General features: G+C 30.9%; 1 protein-coding gene across 1 annotated transcript in view; it reads left to right on the top strand.

The window, feature by feature from the left end:
- LOC114337088 (glutamate receptor ionotropic, NMDA 2D-like) overlaps positions 1-26,529 on the top strand; it is a 646,411-nt gene that overhangs the window by 517,424 nt on the left and 102,458 nt on the right. Inside the window, exons 5-7 of the mRNA XM_050652861.1 lie at positions 2,553-2,889; positions 7,627-7,953; positions 21,698-21,829. Coding sequence (XP_050508818.1) covers positions 2,553-2,889; positions 7,627-7,953; positions 21,698-21,829 — 796 coding nt within the window. The remainder of the gene's footprint in view (positions 1-2,552; positions 2,890-7,626; positions 7,954-21,697; positions 21,830-26,529) is intronic.

The raw sequence follows: 26,529 nt of genomic DNA, 5'->3' as shown, positions 1-26,529 counted from the left end.
GTTATGGACCAGTTTGCGAAAAATGGTAGGAGAGTTAAATTACATTATAAGTGAGTTTTACAATTTTTTATAAATTGCTTCCCTGGGTTCAAATTTCACCGCACGCCTCTGGGCATGATCATTTCAACCAATAGAAAAGAGACGTAATTTAAAATTAACTATAATAAGCACTTTTTATACAGGGTGTTTGATTAATAATTGTCCATATAGTAACTGGAGAAACCTTACCACAAAATACGAAGATTTAACCTAAAACACTTAAATAAAATGTGGTTCCTTACCGAGTTACAGGGTGCTTTATCTAAAAATTTAAAAACTACTTTTGCTCAGAATTTTAAAACTATTCGACATATCCTTTTCATACTTGGCAGAAAGTGCGACTACTATACACCCTACAAAATTATGATAAACAAACGTTTCTAGCTACTACCAGGGGCGTACGACAGGGGATAGTGAATGGTTGACCCTTTTCAAATTCTACGCCACTGGAGGAATTACAATTTTAGTATCATTTTATGATTCCCCAATACTTTCTAAGTAAATAATATACTCTTCATTTGTAACGATAAAGTCATTAGTTTTCGAGATATTTGAAGTTAAATATGAAACGGGACAGTTATTTTGATTAATTTATGATATGATTCATATGATTAAAATTTAAAAATTATTTCTACCCAGTACTTTAAAACTATTTGGCGTATCCTTATCATACTTGGCAGAAAGTGTAGGTACTGTACACCCTACTAAATTAAGATAAATAAACGTTTCTAGCTACTACCAGAGGCGTACGACAGGCGATAATGGCTGGTTGACCCTTCCCAAAGTGTATGCCACTGACGAAATTGCTATTTTAGTGTAATTTTTCAAATTTTCAATACTTTTTTTGTCAATAATGTACTCTTTATTCGTAACAATAAAATGATTAGTTTTCGAGATATTTGAAATTAAAAATAAAGCGACACAATACATTAATCAAAATAATTGAGTCGTTTCATTTTTAACTTCAAAGATCTAGAAAACTAATGATTTTATCGTTACGAATGAAGAGTACATTAGTTTCATAGAAAGTTTTGGAGAATCCAAAAATTTAACAAAAATGGCACTTCCGCCAGTGGTGTAGAATTTGGAAATGGTCAAACATTCACTTTCCCCCGTCGTACGCCTCTGGTAATGGACAGAAACGTTTGTTTAACATAATTTAGTAGTTTGTACAGTACCTATACTTCCTACCAAGTATAAAAATAATACGTCGAACAGTATTAAAATGCTGAGCAAAAATAATTTTTAAATTTTTAGATAAAACACCCTGTAACTCAATAAGAAACCACATTTTATTTAAATGTTTTAGGTTAAATCCTCGTATTTTGTGCTAAGGTTTCTCCATTTACTATATAGACAATTATTAATGAAACACCCTGTATAATAAGGAAATGTATCCACAAGGAAATTCTTCCTTGTGGATACTATTTATATACTTCATATATTCCTTTTCACTTCGTCCGGAAAAATCCTATAATTGATTTTAAACATACTTCCCGACTAGCTACAGACCTGAAATTTTCAGAATAGCTCAGAACTCGATGACAATGCAATATTCAACAGCTCTTACATGGATGCATTGACTTTTATTTTTTTTAAATCATAGTTATTTTAATACTGTTGCACTAGAACTTATATTATGTAAAGTATTTACCTCCATGCCTAACATACAATATGCTCTAGTAGCAAGTATACCTGGCTTTGACTCAGGAGGCTCGGGTTCGATTCCTGCTATCAGAAAACCTTTTTGTTGTTAAAATTGTGTAATTATTATGCGGTCCTAACATAAAAACAAGTTGCGTCAAAATGTGGTCGGTAGTTAGAGAGGTCGTTATCAGAGATTTAATTGCATTTTAATAATAAGCACATTACATTATTCAGTTTTTATATATTTACATATAGAGCTGGATCCCGCGCATGAAAAAAAGTTGATTAATAGCAAGCTGAAAATTTTTTAAAAGTTTAAAGGTGTCTAGTCGGACAAACTTTGATGTATGGGAACATTGGAACAGGGGAAGTTTTAATTGTAGAACAGGTTAAAAACTTGGAACGTCAGACTACGAAGACGTCCCATGTATTTTGTCGGACAGAACTTCCAATTAATTTGTTACCCTTTCATTAAACTGTCCTACAAAAATCAGACTGCTATTTATCACCAACTGGGCATTTTAATGAGTGGAACACGTAGAACATGTCAAATGGCATGAATTATGACAGGTGACAAATAGCAGTCTGATTTTTGCATGAGAGCTTAATGAAAGGGTAACAAATCAATTGGAAGTTCGGTCCGACAAAATACATGGGACGTTTTCGTGGTCTGACGTTCCAAATTTTTAACCTGTTTTTAACAAATTAACAAATTTTTAACATACACCAGTGTTTGTCCGACAACACACCCTTAAGCTATTAACAAATTTTCAGCTTGCTATTAATCAACTTTTTTTTTCATACGCGGGATCCAGACCTAATATGCTAGCTGTTATTGATAGAGATTATCTAATTTTTTTCTCTAGGTGTTGATGACCACCGCCTTTGTAGACCTACCTCTCATAAGCCTATGATAAAATTCGGAACAATTCCATGGTCCCATACAGACTCAACCATAGCTAAATACTTTAAAGAAATGCATGCGTATATGCAACCCTACCAACGGACTAATGTTGTACAGGGTGTAGCTGACGTTCTGAGTGGTGAAGTGGACGCTTTTATTTACGATGGAACTGTGTTGGATTACTTAGCTTCTCAAGATGAAGATTGTAGGTTGCTGACTGTTGGTTCTTGGTACGCAATGACCGGATACGGACTTGCTTTCCCAAGGAATTCTAAATATTTAAAAATGTTTAACAAAAGGTAAGTTCATTATATTATTTTACTTTTGTAATAATAAACAAAACTTATAATTGAGCTAAAACATATTCTATCGACTAAAAATATTTTGGATAAAATGAGTGAGTACAATAGTACATTCTTTCATGGTTTTTGCTGTAAATTTTAAAGAACCGCTTGGATTGACATGTGATTTGGCATAGGCATAGCTAATATGTCAAAGAAAAAAAAGTGATATGGTGTCGATGTGTGCTTTTGACTTTGGGGTGACTTTCACCCCATATCGGGGGTGAAAAAATATATGTCCAAGATAAGTCCAGAAATAGATATACTGACTAATTGTAAGCAACTTTTGTTCTATAGAGATTTTTCATTAAATCAATACTTTTCAAGTTATTTGCAAGTGAATATGTTCATTATTGAACAAAATAACCACGTTTTTAGACGGTTTTTCGGAAATAACTCAAAACGTAAGCATTTTGTCGAAAAAATAGTCTTAGCAAAACTATAGCCTATAAAAAATTTAAAAAAAATGGTGTATATATAAGGTCTCTATACCTAGTAAAAGCAGAGTTATAGATAATGAAAAATAGGTTCATATTCGAAAAATTCCAAATAGAATAATTCAATGTGAAATATCCAAATAATGAAGCATTATTTAGGAAAACACATTACAACTTTCTTAAAGTGTTTAAAAAAAGCTTTATTTCTGTATTTATAAAAAAAATTTCTAGCATCAAATGTAAGCAAATTACGCTCAAAATAAACTTGGTCCCTTTTGTTTTGGCAAAAAAAAATCAGGAAGATCACCCCCCAATTAATAATTTAAATGAACTTAATCGTTACCGCTTCACAAGTTACTTTACTTATGTTATTTTTTATATGATCTGTAAGTTTCATCGATTCAAAGTGCTTATTTTTGAAAGAATGTGGGTTTAAAGTAAAATTTTTAAAAATTTAAATTTTGAAAAAATTCTTTTTTTCAAAATAACTTAAAATTGTTAGAGACACCAAAAATCTTAAACAATAAAAAAAGTCTGCTTTACTTTTTTGAATATTTTATATTTTTTGTTTTACTGTAAGACAAAAATTGGTTAAGAGTCGGTGTTTCTAATTTTGCATACACTCGTGATAAGTTACTAGTTCAAGCCCTTTTAACTACAGCTCTTTCAAAAATAAGGACTTTGAACCGATGAAACTTACAGATCATATGATCAATACATACGCGAGTAAAAAACTTATGAAGTGATAAAAATTAAGTTCATTTGAAATGCTAATTAGGGGGTGATTTTCCCGATTTCTTACCAAAAAAAAGGGACCAACTTTATTTTGAGCGTAGCTTGTGTACTTTTTAGGCTACAATTTTTTTAAAAAACAAAAATAAGCATTTTTTAAACATTTTAAAACAGTTACAATGAGTTTTCCCCAAAAAAGTGCTTTGTTATTTGGTTATGGGACGTTAAAATATTCAATTTGGAATTTGACGAATATGAACCTATTTTTCATTAGCTATAACTCTGCTTCTACTAGGTATAGTGACCTAATATATACATACACCATATTTTTCAGTTTTTTACGTGCTATATTTTTGATAATAGTTTACCAGTTTAGTTTATAGTTTTTTCAAACAAATACTTACTTTTGAGTTATTTGCGACAAACCGTCTGAAAATGTGGTTAATTTGTAAAAAAAATTAACATATTCACTCGGAAATAACTCGAAAAGTATTAACTTGATGAAAAAACTTTATAGAACAAAAGTTACGTAGAATTAGTCATTTTATTCATTTCCGGACTTATTTCGAACATATATTTTTCAACCCCAACAGGGGGTGAAATGCACCTCTAGGGCAAAAGCATCGGCTTTTTTTTCTTTGACTTGGTAGCTATGTCTATGCCAAATTTCATGTCAATCCATACGGTTCTTTAAAATTTAGAGGTTTTGCAATATTTTACCTTTAAAGAACGTACTACAACGTATTTAATTGACTACAAATCAAGAGTAATAAATTACAGACTATGATTATACATTATACTAGCGTGCCTTAAAAAAAACAAAAACATTAACAGAATAGTTATTTTTGTCCAATAAAATGAATCCTATTTAAAAAGCTGAAATAGCATTTAGTCCTACAAAACTTCAAGACAAAATATTTAAAAACTAATTATTTTATAATTTTAAAAATTTATTATTTTCAAAACAAATTCTTTATTTGTTATTTCGTTATTTCGAATAATTTCTCTCTCATACGCCAACTTTAATATTGCGGGTTTTTCGCAAAGCCGGTTTAATTTCTAGCTGTGTTTCAGCTATTTTAGCTATTTTTAAGGCTGTAGCGTAAAACCCGCCTTTGGTCGTATACCACTGAATGTACTTGTACGCATTTGGTTAGCGTTAATTGTCGATTGGCTCTTTTAAGTCAAAACCTATCAAGCTTTGAATTTTTCCATTGATTATTTTTTAATGATTTTAACTTTCAATCGTGTAGTAAGATTTTTCTTACGTGTTTAATTTTGTCCAATCGGATTATTATTACAACGGTAATTTTCTACTGTACATGTACTGTACTGTACCAGTGTGAATAATTTTAAGTAAATTGTTTCTGTTTAATTGCAACCAGTTTCATAGTTTCGACTTTCGACAACTGTCACATTTAAGAAAATATCCATAATAAACTTTTAGTTTTGCATCTAATGTCAAATTGTCACAAGGAGAACACAAATCGGCAATTTTAAGCGCTCGAGTTTACTTCGGAAAATTATTTCATGAATAAAACTGTATTTATAAATAATTTTAACTAATATTTTATTAGTATTTTCGTCTAAATATTTGTTAAACTGTGCTATTCACTTTGTCAAGTTGAAAAATGTGTGTCACATTAATTGGGATCAATGTCACTGAATGATTTTATACAAAGACTTGAATTTTATATGTAAGTATTAAAAAATAATATGCCGAATATCACACAATAGTAAGAATAAATAAGAAAATAATGCTCCAATTTTCTTTCTTAAACTTGGTTCCAATCGGCAATAGTCATTTTCGAAAAATGGCCGCATTATTATCAATTTATTCTCACTCTCTTGTGATATTAATGTTAGAAATAAAATTGGCTTGCTAGAGGGAAGTGATGTGTTGTGTATAGGGAGAATCTTAGAATACTGCCAAACACAATTTAATGAGAGACACATAGCCACATAAACAAAAGTTTGGTTTTAGCATATAAATTCTAGCGCTTATCATAAATCTGGTGGGTTACCTACTTAGATTGTACATTGTTGGTATTGTACATATTTTGTCTGTGTTTAATGTATATCAGAATATAAGTGTCCTACTTTGTGGGAATCTACTCAAAATCAGGTCTCACTTTGTACAATAAATTTTGATTGGAAGTTTTAAAGAATTAAAATTACAAAATGATGGAAGTGCTGAAGAGGACAGGGATTTTACGGAAGAGAGCTGAAAATAAAAGCTAACCTGTATTGTAGTTAATCAGCGGTGCTCCGAATAGAGGGAGAATATACAGATCAGGTCAAAATATTAAGGGGAGTGAGACAGGGATGCATAATTTCACCGCTGATATTCAATCTGTACTCAGCACATTTTTGAAGAAGAGGCTCTTAAAGATATTGATGAAGGAATCTCAATAAATGGAGTCAAGCTCAGTAACCTGCAGTATGCAGATGATACAATAGTGTTTTCCAATACCATAGAAGGCCTGCAAATCTTAATGAACAAAATAACGGAAACAAGTAGAACATATATGGACTAGATATCAACACCAGCAAAACCAAGCTAATGATCATCAGCAAGCAAAACATATGGAGCAAATCTATATATGAACTAAATGAGAATTTAACGTGTCTCACAATACAACTACTTGGGAACTATAATCAATGAGTCGTGGGACAATATCAAGAGATTAGATATCGCATCGGAAAGGCACAACTTGCATTCTTGACTATGAGCTCTGTGTTCAAGAGCTATGACCACACCCTAAAAACAAAAATAAGGCTCCTTAAATATTACGATTACTCAGTTATTCTATACCGGGAAGAAACGTGGACACTGAAGATAAACTCTATCGAAACTGCAGGCTTTTGAGTTATGGTTGTACAGAAAGATCCTGAAGATACCTTGGACAGACAAAGTCACCAATCAAAAAGTACTACGGAGGATGAACACAACCGCAGATTTAATCAACATCGTGAAGGGCCGTAAGCTGCAGTACTTGGGACATATAATGAGAAATCAAGGCAAATGCGACCTACTCCAATGCATTTTACAAGGTAAAATTGAAGGAAAAAGGAATATCCTAGCTTGCTAACCTTGAGAGCATGGTTTAGAAAGACCTCAGTTCAGCTATTCCGCATAGCAACCAACAAAGTCATCATAGCCAGAATGATCGCCAACGCCAACGTTCGGAACAAACAGGCACGCTAAGAAGAACAAAATTAAAAATCGACGTGTTTTAGATTTTCTTGGAAATATTTTTATTTTAGAAAATAATGAATATTATGTTCTCTTCAATACGGGACCCAGTGTTATATCATATTACTGGCTGGTTTTACTGTATTATCGATAGTCCAAGCCGTTAAATAAACTTTAGAAAATGTTTCCTGTTTTCAAAAATCATTGCAATTCTTTACTTCGTCTTTATTGATTGTAAACACACATTCTTCATGTTTTAACGGTCGTCCAAAAAACTATGCTTTTTAAGCAATTTCAATATAAACAACATGATAAATATATTTGTTTTAGGTTATTAGATTTTCGGGAAAACGGTGACTTGGAACGTTTGCGTCGCTACTGGATGACTGGTGTTTGTAAACCTGGCAAACAAGAACATAAAAGTTCTGATCCTTTAGCTTTGGAGCAGTTCTTGTCAGCCTTTCTGTTACTAATGTCCGGAATATTACTAGCAGCACTTTTGCTTCTTCTAGAGCATCTCTACTTCAAATACGTGAGAAAACATTTGGCTAAGACTGATAGAGGGGGATGTTGTGCTTTAATAAGTCTGTCTATGGGAAAAAGCCTTACTTTTAGGGGAGCAGTTTACGAAGCGCAGGATATTCTAAGAAATCACAGGTTAGTTCATAATTTAGAATTGTTTATTATTGCTATATTTGCAATAGCACTCACTCTTTTTACTTATAAAACTTGCTGAAGAAATTACAAACAAACTTGGTACAAGAATCCAACAATATCATGTAAGAAATCCACCTAACAATTGAGAGTGCAATTGGAAACATCCGTAAGCGCTATTTAGATATTATAATAAAATATATATGTATATTATACAAATACATGGTGTATAAAAGAAACCAGGATTTAAATTAAACTTAATTAAATTTTTTCAATAAACTAAAATATTCATATTGGTCAAATATTCAAGCGGGTCCAAAGGCTTGTGGCTCAGTGTTACTCCTGCATATTTTATCGGAAAAGCGTTTACGCTTAAAAATCTAAATGTGATATAATGACTAAAATACTATAATTACGGGGTCCGGACAAATAATCCCCGGACAAATAATCCCGGACAAAAAATCCCCACAAATTATCCCTGGACAAAAAATCCCCGGACAAAAAATCCCCGGAAAATAATTCCCGGACAAAAAGTGCCCACAAAAAATCCCGGACAAATAATCCCCACAAATTTTTTGGACAAAATATCCCCACAAAAAATCCCGGACAAAAAATCCCCAAGAAATATTTGCTGCGGAATAGCTCTCTGAAAGTTTTCCCGTAATTTTACCAAATTTTAAATTCCAATTCCATGCTGAAAACTTCAACTTTTACATGACAAAAGAGTGTGAGTTTTTTCAAAAATCGTGGAAGATATGGGGAATGAACTAAGACCCCGTTCTGATTACTTTAAACGCGCGTTAGCATGTGAACGGTCTTCAGTAAAATGTATGTACCTAGTTGTAGTCGCGGGTTATCAAAACGTATGTTAAGCGCCTGTCATCAGAACAGGGCCTTAGCTCATTCCCCATATATCTTCCACGATTTTTGAAAAAACTCACACTCTTTTGTCATGTAAAATTTGAAGTTTTCAGCTTGGAACTGGAATTCAAAATTTGGTAAAATTTCGAGAAAACTTTTAGAGAACTATTCGGCAGCAAATATTTCTTGGGGATTTTTTGTCCGGGATTTTTTGGGGATATTTTGACCAAAAAAATTTGTGGGGATTATTTGTCCGGGATTTTTTGTGGGGATTTTTTGTCCGGGGATTATTTGTCCGGGGATATTTTGTGCGGGGATTTTTTGTCCGGGGATAATTTATGGGGATTTTTTGTCCGGGATTATTTGTCCGGGGATTATTTGTCCCAGCTTCCTTTGATTACGGCTAAACTATGGGATATACAAAAAATGTTTTTAGCAAAACTAATGTATATCAAAACCGTCTATAATTTAAAATTATTTTCGATTATACAGGGTGAGTTAGAACGACGGTATGAACCAAAGTTTTATTTTTTTAATGGAACACCCTATATATTAAATCATTTTTGAATATAGTTTTTAAAAATATGAAAAATTTGCAAAAGGTCTTATAGGCCTAAAGTTAATAATTTTCGAAATATTTACATTTTTATTGAGAAAAATGGTAATATTTATAGGGCTGTGGATTATGTTTCCAAGGTAATCAAAATTTAAGTGGTAGGTCAAAGTTTTTATAATATAGTGTCATTTTTAAATAATCTAACATCTTTTACTTATATCCATAAAATATACAGTGTGATCACTATTTGCAAATTCAAAATTTTCTCATTTTTTTAATGGAACACCCTGTATATTAGTATTGCATTTTGTAGTTAATATTACAACCTTTCTTTTGGTATAAGACATAGCATGTTTGGTTTTGTAAATATTTAAAAAAGAAATATAGATTTTACGTTTTGCAGATATTTTATATCCGCGATAATTTTAGTTAAATTTTTTTGCAAAAAAAATTATAATCTGATTTTAGAAACATACACTAAAATATCAAAGATGAAAATAAAAACGTAATTAAAGATTAAAATAAAACGTATGCAAATGCAACTTAATTGAATTTAATAACTTTAAAATTATGTTATAAACAATTTTTGACCATAATAATAAGTAATTATTATGGATAAATTAAATTAAACAACCAATTTTAAAATATACCCTAGAAATTTTTCTACCCTAGCAACTTGATTGTACCCAATTTTGTTACTTTAATTGTATTTACGAGTAAGATCAGTTAATAACTTTTTAATTTACCTACATCTTGAGAACGTATAAAGTATGCTTTGAAACAAATGAACGTTATAGAAGTATATTACGAAATAAATAGTATCTATGTAGTCGTGTTACAACAGCTGAAAATAATTTCTAATGGTTCCGCCCAAAACAAAAAATGTCATATCCATCAATTGTTCGTGAAAAAATTAAAATTTTAAACATAAAAAATTGTTACAAAAATTTCAACTACAAAAGTATTACCAGCTTTTGTGACACCAGTTAATACTATTTATATTAATAAATAATTTGGCTAATACATTTAACATTCATTTGTTTCAAAGCATACTTTATAATAATTATGTTCTCAAGATGTAAGTAAATTTAACAGGTAAATTCAAAGTTTAACTGATCTTACTCGTAAATACAATATAACTAACAATTCATTTGGTACAGGAAAGTTGCTGTGATAGAAAAATTACTAGAGTAGATAACAAATTTGGTTGGTTATTAAAATATTGTATGTTGTGTTGTAAAATATTTTTTGTAAAATAATTTTAAGTTATTAAATTCAATTGAGTTGTACTAGTATACGATTTGTTTTAATCTTTAATTACGTTTTTATTTTCATATTTGATATTTTGATGTACATATGCTTCTAAAGCCATATTATATTTTTTTAATAAAAAATCCGCAAAACCGTTAAATCTATAGTTTTTTTTTTAAATATCTACAAAACAAAACATGCTATGTACATACAACCTTATACCAAAAGAAAGGTTGTAGTATTTTCTACAAAAGGCAATACTAATATACAGACTGTCCCTTTAAAAAAAATTAGAAAATTTTGTATTTGCAAATAGTGATCACACTGTATATTTTATGGCTATATGTCAAATATGTTAATTTATTTAAAAATAACAGTATAATAAAAAACTTTGACATATCATTTAAATTTTTATTACCTTGTAAGCCTAATTCACAGCCCTTTGAATATTACCATTTTTTTTTTTAATAAAAGTGTAAATATTTCGAAAATTGTTAACTTTAGGCCTATAATACCTTATATAAATTCTTAATATTTTTAAAAAATATATTCAAAAATGATTTAATATATAGGGTGTTCCATTAAAAAAAACGCAACTTTGGTTCGTACGGTCGTTCTGACTCACCCTGTATAATCGAAAATAATTTTAGATTATAGACGGCGTTGATATATATTAATTTTAAGACTAAGTTTTCACTCTAATGGCATATAAAACAACATAATGCTATTCCACACCCCACCAGAATGAAAACAATGGGAACCTTCTCTGATTACACCTCCGAGGCTTTTACAATATGCAAGCCATACGGATGCTGAGACTAAGGAAGATGAGGGAATTCTACAATTTACAATTCACGTCCCATCTGCTCAGCGCGGTAAAGTTCCAACGGTAAGGGTTCCACTCGGGTTGGGTTCGTACTCCAATCAGAGTAAATATAAATAAAAAATGAATAACCATTTTCAATTTCGTTTCAAAACGAAAATACAGCCGAACCATATTCTAGTCCAATCAGAGAGTGCATCAAGCACCTCTACCGGTTTCGAAACTTATTAGTCTCTCATCAGGAGGCACATATGCTGCTCTCCCTGATTCAACCAAAACAAAACCCCAGCGTGCAGTCCCGGATTGCAACGAACGAAATAGCATAGATGCCCTAGCGGCAACTGCTACAACAAGACTAGGTTTTCACTCTAATGGCATATAAAACAACATAATGCTATTTTTTTTTATATTAATTTTGTTTAAAACATTTTTTTGTATATCCCATAATTTAGCCGTAATCAAAGAAAACCAGAGGTTTTCCGCTCCCTGTATTTTCTGTTGGTATACATCGAAAACTAAGCAGAAACTCCATAAATAATAAATATAGTTTGCTTTTGTACTTTTAAATAATGAAAAATAAATATACAATGTTTTGGCAGATTTTTTGAGTAGCCGTTGCATTTAAGATGCTAGAGAGGGGAGACTGTGGGTGTGAAACGAGAAGTGGCAGACTGACATGGTAGTCTGATGGTAGTGTGGGCGTGAGCATTGTAATGGAATCACCTATCTTACACGTCGCTAGGTCTAAAAATGGTTTCCAAAAGGTGTAAAAATGATGTGGACCTTTTGTGCTATATTTGTGGCGAATTCATTAAAGTGGGAACCAAAATATTTTGTTTGACAGCTCTACAAGAAGCTTAAAATAGTTCTTAATAGTCAAAGAAAATTAGAAGAGCGTTAAAATGGTGCTTCAAGTTTTAAAATATGAAGAGTATGTCCGGTCAGTGATAAAGTATTTCAAAATGGTTGGTTTTCTGGTGCTAATGCAAAGCGGATACACTAAACATCCATATTACCTTTGCTTATGGGATAGTAGAGCCGATGTACTTCACTAGCAGCAGCACTCATGGTCTCATCGGAGAGAGTTTTAAATTTGGAGCCCCATTATGCTTTAATGTCTCCACTGCACATAAAATTAAGTCTCATGAAGCAGTTCGTAAAGGCTCTTCTTCAAGATTCTGAGGTCTTTTAATTTTTCCGAATATATCAAAGGCTGACAATTACAAAGAGCTTATTTCTAATATGCACGACAGCTTCAAAACCATAGGTTGCAGGATGTCTCTTAACGTACACACGCTACATGCTCACTTGGATGGCTTTAAAGACAACAAATGAGAATATAATGAGAACATGATGGGTAACAAGGTTTGGTGTCTCCTAAGAGACAGTCATGTTTACACAATGGAAATACCAAAACTGTTCATTTTTAAACTTGTTTTTTATTCTTTTTTGGATGTATGTGTGTTATATTATATATGCCGTCTTTAATAATTATTAAAGTTAATAAAAATATATTATAATAGTGCGGCAGATTCGTGCAAATATTAAAAGAATTGTGCATTTAATGATATTTGGACGACACATACTACACATATTACATATATATGTTCAAAATTAGATATGAGGTCATCTCAGAGTTTACCTTTTACAAAAATGGCGGGCATTCACAATGGCGACGGCACATATGTGACTAATAGCACGATAACTTTTGAACGAAAGGTCCGACTACAACCGATTTTGGTATATGGATTCCTCTTTTGGTGTATAAGATTGAGCTCTTGAACCGGAAGAATCGGTTTACCAGAAGTTGTGTTTTTCCGGATTTTTTATGTAAAAATATGTTGTTGTTTTTTTAATTCTTCTACCCTGTATATATTAATTTTTCAAAAGGTAATACCGACATTAAAAAGGGCATACAAATATTTTTAAGGAAATATTTTGAACTTTTTAGTTATGTTAATTACCATTTAATAAATGCATAACTTATTTTCACATGTACCTATGTGCGGCAGATTTGTGCAAATATAAGAATTATTATGCATTTAATGGTAGATGCAAATAACTTGGACCACATGTGCTACATATTCAAAGGTTCAAATTTAGATATGAGGCCATCTCAGATTTTGCCTTTTACAAAAATGGCGGGCATTCAAAATGGCGACTATACATATATGACTAATAGCATGATAACTTTTGAACGAAAACTCCGATTTCAACCAAATTTGGTATTAGTCTAAGAGCTAGTGAACCCTTCGACTAACGGTCGTCCTGTAAGGCTAGAAATTTGTCTAGTGATAATTCATAGCACACCAAGGCTAAAAACCATGACCTGGCAGGCCTCAGCGGTGCACGTGTATCTACCAGGTGAATCGAAAAGTGCAAATTTAGGGGGTAAAATAAACTTTCTCCTGTAAGGTTTAAATTTAAGTATGTGTTTGAGTAAGTCATTTAGAAGAAATTTGTACAATGACAGGCGATTCTGAAGAGCATAAGACCTTGCCAGGCGAGGGGAAAGATTAGGGGTTTTTCCTAAAATTATTCTTTTTGCATCGAAAAAATTTTTTTAAGTTTTTTGAATCATTCCAAACAGAAAAGGTGTTTCATGATTTTTCTCTGAAGTTAATAGTTTTTGTTATATAAGCGATTGAAAATTTTGAAAATTTTGAAAATTGCGAAATCGACCATTTTTAACCGTAAATCGGACATTTATCTAAAAATTTCAATGTTGCCAAGGTATGTAGATATTCTATAAACATTGATTGATCGAATTCCGAAGAGTTTTTTGCAATAAAATATCGAAAACCCCTTTGTTTTTTTAATTGCTTATCAAGCGGGCGCGGCACTGTAGTATAAGTGAGGACGTTTGAGTTTGCATAAATTCATTATCTCGAAAACGGGCAAATTTCTAGAGAAATCCTCAGACAGGTCGATTTTTATTTTTGAAATGGGACTTTTTGGTATATATATAATACTAGTGACGCCATCCATCTGGGCGTGATGACGTAATCGATGATTTTTTTAAATAAGAGTAGGGGTTGTGTGATAGCTCATTTGAAAGGTTATTTAATTCTCTATTCAGTATTATAAACATTAACATAATTATTTATACAGGGTGTACAAAAAAAAATTCTTCTATTTGTCAAATTTAATCAAAGTTAATTTAATAAAAAAAAATTTTTTTGTACACCCTCTATAAATAATTATATTAATGTTTATATAAGTGAATAGAGAATTAAATAACCTTCCAAAAGAGCTATCACACAACCCCTACTCTGATTTAAAAAAATCATCGATTACGTCATCACGCTCAGATGGATGACGTCACTAGTATTATATATGTGCCAAAAAGTCCTAATTTAAAAATAAAAATCTACCTATCCGAGGATTGCTCTTGAAATTTGCCCATTCTCGAGATAATGAATTTATGCCAACTCAAACGTCCTCACTTATACTACAGTGTCGCGCCTGCTTGATTAGCAATTAAAAAACAAAGGGGTTTCCGATATTGTATTGCAAAAAACTCTTTGGGATTTCATCAATCAATGTTTAAAGAATATCTACCTACCTTGGCAACTTTGAAATTTTTAGCTAAATGTCCGATTTAGGGTTAAAAATGGTCGATTTCGCCATTTTCAAAATTTCCAATCGCTTATATAACAAAAACTATTAACCTAAGAGAAAAATCACTAAAGAACTTTTCTGTTTGGAATGATTCAAAAAACTTAAAAAAAATTTGTTCGACGCAAAAAAAATAATTTTAGGAAAAACCCCTAATCTTTCCCCTCGCCTGGCAAAGTTTTATGCTCTTCAGAATCGCCTGTCATTGTACACATTTCTTCTAAATGACTTACTCAAACACATACTTAAATTTAAACCTTACAGGAGAAAGTTTATTTTACCCTCTAAATTTGCACTTTTCGATTCACCTGGTAGATACACGTGCACCGCTGAGGCCTGCCAGGTCATGGTTTTTAGCCTTGGTATGCTATGAATTATCACTAGAAAAATTTCTAGCCTTACAGGACGACCGTTAGTCGGAGGGTTCACTAGTTCTTAGACTATATACAGGTTCTTTTTGACGTAATAGATCGAGGTCTTGAACCGGAAGAATCAGTTATAAAAATATGTTGTTTATTTTTTAAATTCTTTCACCCTGTATATATTAACTTTTCAAAAAGGTAATACCGGCGTTGAAAAGAGCGTAAAAATATTTTTTAGGAAATATTTTGAATTCTTTAGTTATGTTAATTACCAATTAATAAATGCATAACGTATCTTTACATTTACCTATGAACCTATGTGCGGCAGATTTGAGCAAATAATATAAGAATTATTGTGCATTTAATGATAGAAGCATATAATTTTGACCATACACACTACACATACAAAGATTCAAATTTAGATATGAGGCCATCTCAGTTTTTGTCTTTTACAAAAATGGGGGGCATTCAAAATGAATCTGCCTCACATAGGTAGGTACATGTGAAGATACGTTATGCATTTATTAAATGCTAATTAACATAACTAAAAAGTTCAAAATATTTCCTAAAAAATATTTTTACTCTCTTCCCAAAACAACATTTAAAAAAAAACAGTAAAAACACAACTTCTGGTAAACCGATTCTACCGCTTTAACACCTACATCTTAATCATCAAAAAAGAACCTTGATGCCAAATTTGGGTGAAATCGTACTTTTCGTTCAAAAGTTATCGTGCTATTTTAGTCACATATGTATAGTCGCCAATTTAAATGCCCGCCATTTTTGTAAAAGGCAAAATCTGAGATGGTCTATTATCTAAATTTGAACTTTTATATGTGTAGTATACGTGGTCCAAATTATATGCTTCTATCGTTAAATGCACAATAATTCTTATAATATTTGCACGAGTCTGCCGCATATAGGTACATGTAAAGATACGTTATGCATTTATTAAATGGTAATTAACTTAACTAAAAAGCTCAAAATATTTCCTAAAAAAGATTTTTACGCTCTTTTCAATGGCGGTATTAGCTATTTGAAAAATTAATATATACAGGGTGAAATAATTGAAAAAAAAAGAATGTGTGTGCACGTAAGGAGTTATACTTCTATTATATGATTATATGATTATAAACGAAATTAATATACTTTTTATTTATATTTTATTTAAATATTAAATTAATTTATACTTACTACTTCTCAAACATTTTTATTAAAACAGTGCCAAAAAACACATTAAAAATGCCACAAATGATTTCTGAACATTAATTGTCGGAAAAATTTTTAACTAAATACGTATTTTCTGAAAATAAAATTATATAATAAATATACTTACAATCATAAAATGTATAAAAAAAATAAAAAAATAAAAGTTTCTATTGGGATTCGAGCCACTTACCACGCGGCTGGTATTTGCGTTGTATTGGGATTCACCCGCATTAAAACTTCGCCACAGAGACAGCTTGTCATTATGTGCGAAGATCGTCTAACTAAACAGATTAACCTTTTGACATTTTTAACTCATGTAAATCAAATTATTTTGATTTTGAATTGAAATGATTTAGAATTGAAAAAATACAACAAAACATAGAGTAAGAAGACAATATATTAGGTGAATATTGATAGAAATTTTGATGGTAATCAAATTATGTAAATAAAATATTACATACTACTTATGTATTTTGGTAGGTTCAAGGTAGGTATCGGAGCCCGTATAACGACTAATAAATTTCGCAATCACTTGCGTCGTGCAAAGTGGCTATGTTCAAATATCATAACAAAATTTGATCAACTATTTATAAAACACTTACCAGTGAAAGATTCTTTAGCTTTGAATAAGCGAGATCTGCGGCACTCATACTAGGCACAGTTTGATGAGCTTTCACATTGGCATGCAACAATCATCTCTTCTATGTAAATAAGTCCAAAAATATAATATGAAAACTATTTAAAAAGGCAGTATAACCATTAACTAACTTTTTGTTTGTTGTTTCTCTTCCTACAAATTTTAAAACGCAACAAGCATACATTATAACCAAACCATGCACAGTCCCACAGCTGTGCCACAGCTGCCATATTGGATAATTTTTGTCATGTCATTTGAACATCCAATCAGAACAAAGTTATAATGCGCATGCGCCCGGTCGCTAGGTTTTCCCATATAAAATTTCACCGTCATTACGCCCGTAAAGAAGTATAACTTCAAAAAACAACATATTTTTTCATAATAACCAGGAAAAACACAACTTTTGCTAAACCGATTCTTCCGGTTTAGGACCTCGAACTTATACATAAAAAAACAACTTATATACCAAATTTGGTTGAAATTGGTCGTCTCGTTCAAAAGTTATCGTGCTATTAGTCACATATTATGTATAGTTGCCATTTTGAATGGCCGCCATTTTTGTAAAAGACAAAATCTGCGATGGCCTCGTGTCTAAATTTTAACCTTTATATGTGTAGTATATGTGGTCCAAATTATATGCTTCTATCATGAAATGCACAATTGTTTCACATATCGGCTGCACTATAATTAAAATTTTGTATGCTTTTAAAAATAATTTCAATTAAAATATAGAGCTTTTTCAAAAAATTTTAAATTTTGTTCTGGTAAGTACAAAAGCAAACTTTATTACATAAAAATATTTTTCTACGACCGTGCTAAAACAGCCACTTTCCCGCACGCATTTCGTTTCCGAGAGTTGCATTTTTCCGCACAGCGTGCGGGAAATTAGAATACCTTCTAATATGGCATTATAATATACTATAATACATGCAATAAACTCATATTTAGATATTATTTACTAATTTATTTTAAATGTATTTTATTTTGTTCATGTCTTACTGAAATTAACGCAATATTTCGATGAAATAAAATTATTTTTGCATAATATTTAAAAGTCAAATAGTCAAATCAGTAGACAATTACAATGATTTTAAATCGTCGTCATGAAAAACAATATCGTTGTCGTGGTAACCGATTATATTGAAAGTTTGGTTTGACAACCCTGTCAAAGAATTAATTTGTGTATTTTAGCTGCTAGATAAAAATTAATATGATTCTATTTTTTGTGGCTTTTTTCCAAACGTACGGCTTTAGAAAAAATATTGTTCCTAACTTATGCGGAAAGTGTCTTTCCGCACTAGTTAGGAAATAGCTATTTATGGAACAGTTCGTGAAGTATGCTTTTTGCTAACGCACGCGATTTTTAGAGCACGAGCGACAACGGAGCGAGTGCTATACATCGCGTAAATTCGCAAAAAGTACTTCACGCACAGTTTCATACAATACTTTATCTACCCTATGATAAACAAATAAAAAAACTGTAACTCTTCGTCACTGGAATTCATGGCTATTCTACAATTTTAGAACTTTGACATTTAAAAATCCTAACTACTTTCAAACCACAAAACTGTCAAAAATTTTGTTGTAAGTCATTGCTCATATTGTCATCACCATGACAACGCGAAAGTTAAGGATATTTGATTATATGAAAGTGTGCCAAAAAACCCATTGAAAGTGTGCGGAAAAGTAAATCCCATTTAAAATACATTGTTACTTCACGCACACTTAAACCCTACACGCACTGCTATCTATAATGACAGTCTTCACAAACTAAAAACTTATTGGGACCGTGCAAGTTCGGCAAAGCGACACCTATTTCTACGCTCTGCAACTTTATTCTTCGCACTTTTAATTATATTGGCCAATTATATTAGTCCTAGTTACTGGATAATTGTCAAGGCCATAGTCCAAAACAATAATAAGAAGAAAAAATAAGATTCAGGTTATGTTATTAAAACGTAAACAATTGTACCTATGTAGTAAATAAAATTAGTTATTAAAATTCAGTACTGCAAGCAAAATACAATTAATTAAATTTACCTTTATATAATAATTACATATCATATCAATATTGTGGAGCAACATATAATTTTTCTTCTTCAATGACAGTAGATAATATATGAAATGTACGTCAATTTGACAATTTCAATTGACAATAAATATGAATTATTTAAGAAAGTTGCAATATTTCTCCGCTATTCGAGCACGATCGTTTCTCAATTCCCTTCCAAGTACTTGCACACCGCGAATACATAATATGACATAGAGTAGATAAATAACTATTATTTACCTTATTGTATGAATCAAATTAATAATACAACTACGAACGTATATTTTGCAAATTAACAATGGAGTTAATTACTAGAAATGTGAACGGAAAACTAAGCGATAGAATCAGAAAACCTACTTACCAACTAGGTCTGTTTTTAGGTTTCACCTACTTGGCGGAGTCTAATCAAATGAGCTTTAATAGGATCAGCGTGGTATTTATGTGAGCAAAAGAAATTACCTGAAGGTCAATTTTATAAGATAACGATGAAGAAATTTCTAATGAGACTGCCAAGCTTTGAATGTTTAAAAACTACAAAAAATTAACGACTTGATAAATAATTTTGCTTCGGAATAAAATATCCAGAAAAATTACTATTTTATTGGAAATAATTTAACGATTTAAGACGAAAATGGCAGAATAAAATAGTATTTTCTCAATAAATATTATTCGAGCTAATGGAAATCACTTTTGAAATTCGAATCGAGCATCACTATCTTCATTTTAAAACTGAAAATGTATATACCGGGTGTCCAAAGAAAATATAATTGGACCGACTTGAGTAACAAATATTTACTAAAATAAAAATCAACACCTCTAAATGCAGAGTTGGTATATTAAAATAAATTCTAAAAAGTAACGGATTTGCACTCTACACAATGTATTGGTTACGGTATAAAATGTTATGTTTTCTAATTACCAATATTACTTCTTCTTTTAATAAATTATGATTAAAGCCTATAATCAGCCCTATTATATATCTTTTAACAAATCGAATAGAAATAACCAAGTCCAATCGTAATTACCCAAAATCGGAATGTTTTATATCTATGTCGCCATCTTTGTGTTTGGATTGGCATTCTGTAACTCACAACGTAATCAGAGTAAATCGAAATCTCTAATTTCTAATTCACGCGCTCAGGAAGTGGTGGCAACCCCGCATTGACCAGCGAAATTAGTGTTCTGTGACCTGTTTGTTACTGGATCTAAACTTCAAATATGACACCGTTGCCAGATCCTCAATATTTTTATACTATCCTCAAGTTTTGAAAAGTAAATAAAATATTAGTGTAAATACTGGATGCAAAAAGTTCGAAAGAGGAAAAATAATTTTAAATTAAAGTTAAGTAAAAATTTTATAAAGAAAACTGATAAATAAAAAAGATAAATGAAAATAAGATGTATAAATGCTTTTAAATCAAAGATATTTAAATTGATTTTATTAATTATTATTATTAATAAATTATTTAAAATCGATTTTACTAATAGTATGCAATCTTTAAGATTTGGTTCCAGCGGAAATAACGGATAAACAATTTTCTCCAAAAATGGCCTCTTTTCTATAATTTCTTTAGAGTATGAGCGTTGATTGATAAATATACAAGTATAGTGGTATAATAATTATATTTATCAATCAACGCTTAAGTCTATCTTAATGCTATTCTTGTACATTATACCATTGATTGAAATTGTACAAGAAATAAACAAAAAAAGTATGGCCACAGTGTAACAGGCAAACATTCAGACGCCAAATAGCAAACAAATTAAGGTTAGGTCCAATGTATATTCGTACATGTCTAAATTAAATATATAATTCTCTAAATAAATAACACCACAGAATAACAAATTAAGCAGCTACAAAAAGTGTACAATAATATAAGTAAAAATCAATTATTTTCAGTAGATATAAAGCAAACTTCAAAACAAAACAAAATGCGCTTGCGCCAAGCACAATTCCGATATCTAAATCTGATCTCGACAGGCTAAATGATGTCGAAGTTATTTCTATTCACTATAAGATTGTAGAGATTCCGATGTAGTTATGGAATATCGATTTGGACTATTTCTATTCGACTTGGCGACTTCAATTCGATTTTACTTTCTTCTATCATCGAAATGAGTTACAGAATAGGCATGAATATCTGCACTAAGAGTTTAGTTGCTATAAAAAGAAAAATGATACCACTTGACTGGTTATAAAAAAATATATTTAAGTTAGTTATATCTTTCTCTTTGTAGGTCTCCATTAATCTTTTCCATTAATCACTCGCTTCTGTTCCTTGTATAGGCCTAAATTCAACTCACATAATTCATAAATTCACCTTTTCCATGACTGTCATTATAAAATTAATTTATTTTTATCGTTTTTTTTTAATTTTAGATGTAAAGATCCAATTTGTGATACACACTTATGGAAAGTGAAAAGGGAGTTAGATGTCGCACAGTTAAGAATTAAACAATTGGAAAAAGAAATGGAAACACATGGAATCAAACCACCTCCACCCTGTAAGCGGTAAGTATATTTTTTCTTCGTTTTACCACAATTTACTCTGTTTTTTTTTTCTAAATTTATTTTTTATACAACTATTCACTTTAACGCACGCAGCATGTGTTAACCTTTTACCTATATTTAAAAGGGTATCTTAGTTTTCTAATGTATTATTTGAAGAGAGATTAATGCCTAGTTGCACCAACAAATCTGAAGCTTAAGTTGAGTTTAAGGTACGTCTTGAGCTTAAGATGTGTTGGTGCAACCAGGCCTAAGCGTTACAAAAAATTACTAAAATTATTTGCATCTACGTCAAAATCATCTAAAAAGTAAATATATACAGCATGTCGCAATTAAAGCCTGTTTGCTACAAGCGACATTTCAAATGTTTAAATAACTTATAATACGTTCTTTGGTTTCAATCATACTTGTAAAATTTGTTTAATTATTTTTTATTTTCGTTTATACACCAGTCAATGAGAGCAAAAACAGGATATTACCTCCGAATTCTGTCCTACTACATGGATTTTAATGAAATTTTGGGAATAGCTACTTCTTATCTTATAATTCGAAGTCTACGCCGTTATGTGCTTTTATCTTGGGGGTGGTTCCCACCCTTTCTCGGGGTGGAAAATTTTTTGGTAAGAAAACCGCGGAAGTATCTAGAGAACCTAATTCTAAGCAAAAAACTCAATATTTTTGAGTTTTTCGTGGTTGAAAATGTGCCATTATCATTGAAAAAGTCACATTTTCGGACGGTTTTTTGCAAATACATACCTTAAAAATTATGCATCTAACGAAAAAACTATATAAAACATTTTTGTAGCTTAAGAAAAGCAAATAGATTTGTGTCTTCATAAACCTTCTATAGTTGAGTCCAGGAATCTTTACCCATGCGTCATCATTTAAAGCATACGAAATAAGTCGATGATAAGTCGGAAATTGAAATTTACTAAACCCAACAGCAAGTGAGAGTAAGTAGCTACTGCTCCTACCACGGGTTCAAATTTGAGTTATCAAATATATGTTTTATCTTGTCAGGTATTAATGACGCACGGGTAAAGATTCCTGGACTCAACTGTAGTTATAATACAAAAAGTAACATGGTAAGTGAAAAGAGACTTTTTTGGTGCTTGCTTAAATCGGTGTGTTTAACTTAATAACAGAGAAATGGTCGGTTTTAATGGTATAATGCTACAAATATTTTTTTATTTCTTGAAAAGACATTTAAAACGAGTACTGTAAAATGTCAATTACATTCAAACTAAACGAGATGTGCAGAAATGCGAAGTATATTAATTAACCCAAGTTGGAAGGGTTTAAAATGTATGGTTTTTGAAAAAGATCAAATTATAGATCACGTTTTTGAATTTTCTCAAAAATCTTCCTTTTTCTCCATGTAACTCGAACATGATAAACAGATACAGTAATTAAAAAAAAGCAAAATTATTATCTGTAAATAGCCTATATTTTAAAGATTTTTATGTAAATTTATAATGCTCTCTATAATTTGATCTTATTTTGTTCAAAAAGCATTCGTTTTAAACCCTTCCAACTTTTTGAACATAGAAATAACACTATAATAAAAGGTATTGTAGAAGTAAAACGATTCATTTAAATTCTGGTGGATGAGGGGTTAAAAATACTTCTCATTTTTCCTTATCATATATTAGTCCTAATTTTTAGTAATGAATATAATCAGAAGTTACAAAAAAAGCTACAAAAATATTTTATATAGATTTTTTCGTTACATGCATAATTTTTAATGTATTCCGAAAAGGTCATGTCATTGTTCAATGAAAATGGCAAATTTTCGACCACGAATAATTCCAAAATATTGAGTTTATAAAAAACATAGAGAGCAATTTTTGCTAAAAATTAGGTTATCTAGCTACTTCCGTGGGTATTTTGACCAAAAAATTTTTCACCCCCGAGTAAGAGTGAAAACCACCCTCAAGATAAAAGCGCTATAGGATATAGGATAGACTTTTTTTCTGGAGCTATTACCCTACTTACTGTGAAAATAGCAAGTAAACTGATGCAGTAGGATGGAATTCGGATTCAAATACCCTCATTGACTGTTACAGTAGTATTAGAAGTGTTATAAAAAGAGAAATTCACAAAAATAAAAGAACTAATTTGATCTCCTCTAGTAAAGTATGTCTGATTTGTATTGAAGTACTGGTATTAAAAATCTTTTATAACATTTAAGACCTATATAGTATAATGCAAAAGTATGGAATACATTCATTATTTCTGAAACAGACGACTAAAAAGACCTTAAAAAATTTTAATTTTTGAATGGTCATCAATTGCTTTATATGTGTTGGACATTACGTCATCAGTGTTGGCGTAATGATGATATAATCGAAGATTTTTTTAAATAGACACCGAGTTCCCGGAACACCTAACTTTAAAGGTGTCTTAATATTCTTTGCAACGAGTTCGAATATTGGAAGATTTATTTGTAAAGGGTTAACCAAAATTATGTACCTAATTGGTTAAATAAAATGACTTACCGTATTTCTCATTGTTAACCAACAGTTTTGGTTAACCTTATACATACGCTCCGAGCTTCGCTGGTATCGCCACTTACCTAACGGATTAATATTATACATTTCGCCGGAAATTTCACTGGAAAGAAAAAAGTGTTGCCTATCCTCTGTGAAATTCGCTGGTATGGCTGTTATCGCCATCTAACGGATGACTAGTGTTCCTGTTTAGGTCGGAAATTTAAAGAGGATAGGACAAAAGCAAATAATAATTGTTTCAAATTTATTATTTAATTCTTATCGTGTAATATTTACAACGTAAAGAAGTAATTGGATTTTAATCGATAGTTAATATCAGTAAGAACAGAATTTATTATTCATCATGATTATTTCTAAGATTTTGCTTGTGTTTTTTAAGTTTATGTTGACAGTTAATATTAGAAAAAATTTATTCTGCAAAAACGTATAATAATTTAATATAATTATAGTATAATACTTCTTAAATATTAACTTATGCATTTACTGCACTTAAATAATTAATTAAGAGAGTAAACGTAAAATTTCGGGCCAACACTTTTTAAATGCATTACTTTTTTTTCAAATCCTGAGAGAACCAATAAGCGTATTTGAAGAATTTAAACGCAGAATCAAGACTACGTTATTATCGAAGTTCAAAAGTCCCTGAAAATTTCTGTTTATTTTAGTCAGTTACAGGGGTGAAAAAAAGTGAAAATTTAGTGTGATTTTTAATTTCAAATACATATCTCATCCAGAAGAAACTTTTTGTTTATTTATTTCGGCCCTCGCAAATAATGTAACTTTATGCTTAGCGACAGGAAATCTGTCGAATACACAGTTACTATTAATTATTGTAACCAGTATTTTGGCAGTCTTTAATACAACAACTTTCGTGAGACATTTAGTAAAAATTATATGCAGCTTTAATGCATAACGTCAAACTTCCAGTAAAAATTTACAGACGTCCCCTCTATCTACGAGCTCATAGCGTATAGAAATAAATGTTTAAATACTAGATATACTCCGTCTAATTTACTTACCGTTGCACGTCATCCGCGTCATAGCCCGTGACATCACATGATACCAACACGAAATATTTAGGCGGTAGGTGTGTTCTTTTTTAGAATCATTTTGCCGAGTACACTGGCATTACAGCCACTAGCCATATTTTATTATGTACGCGTAGAAATAATATTTAAAGATTTCTATTAATGTTAACTTAAAGAAATACACAATAATATTTTTCATTTAATTTGTATAAATGGATTATAAAGCGTTTTTATGAAGCACATTTGTTCGGAACACACTGTAACTGTAATCGAACGAACGTGATATTTTGGCATAAATTGGTAACATTAATTTGACAGTTGCGGTTATGACACTCCATATTTGTTTTTATTCTTATAAGTATTTGTTTCTTTATATTTACTGTTTTTATTATGTACTTAAACGTAAGATTGTAACTTAATTCTTGTTTTCTATTTAAAAAGTTTTTATTTGTTTACGATACGTCGATTTGTATTAAACCGTCAATTACCTCATTACGTAAAAACTGGTGACGTAATGTTCAACATATATTTAGGAATTGATGGTTATTCAAACAATGAAAATAACGTATTTTAAGATTTTTTTTCTATTCTCATACTATAATATATCGATTATGATGTCACTACCTGTATCATAATGAACATCGTTATGATACAGATTTTCATTAAGATACAGATTTTTAACCAATAGAATTACAAAGGTAATACTACGAAGATAGGATATATGAAACTGGAGATTAATGGAAAGGAGTGGAAATGGGACCATAATAAAGAGAAACTTATACTAACTCACAGAAATATCGGGGAAGGGACTTCAAAAAACTAAAAGAAAATAATGAGACCGGACCCACAACAATGACAACCAAGGCAATGAATGGGAAAAGCGATAGGGAAAAAGATGATGCAAAGGTAAACAAGGATGAAAATAGGAAAAAGGGGAAAGCTAGATTGCAGAAAAAAGGAGAGATAAAAATGGGAACATGGAATGTGAGAAGCATCAATGGAAAAGAGGAAGAACTGGTAGAAGATATGATAAGACAAAAAATAGAAATACTAGGAATAACAGAAACGAAGATGAAAGGAAAAGGTCTTAAGAAAATACACAAAGGATATTGGTTACTTTGGGTAGGAGCGGATACAAAAGAGAGAGCAAAAGAAGGAGTCGGGA

The sequence above is a fragment of the Diabrotica virgifera genome, chromosome 6 (genome assembly GCF_917563875.1).
Source record: "Diabrotica virgifera virgifera chromosome 6, PGI_DIABVI_V3a".
Lineage (NCBI taxonomy): Eukaryota > Metazoa > Arthropoda > Insecta > Coleoptera > Chrysomelidae > Diabrotica > Diabrotica virgifera.
Note: the sequence above shows the minus strand (reverse complement) of the source record. Positions and strands in the feature narration are given on the sequence as shown.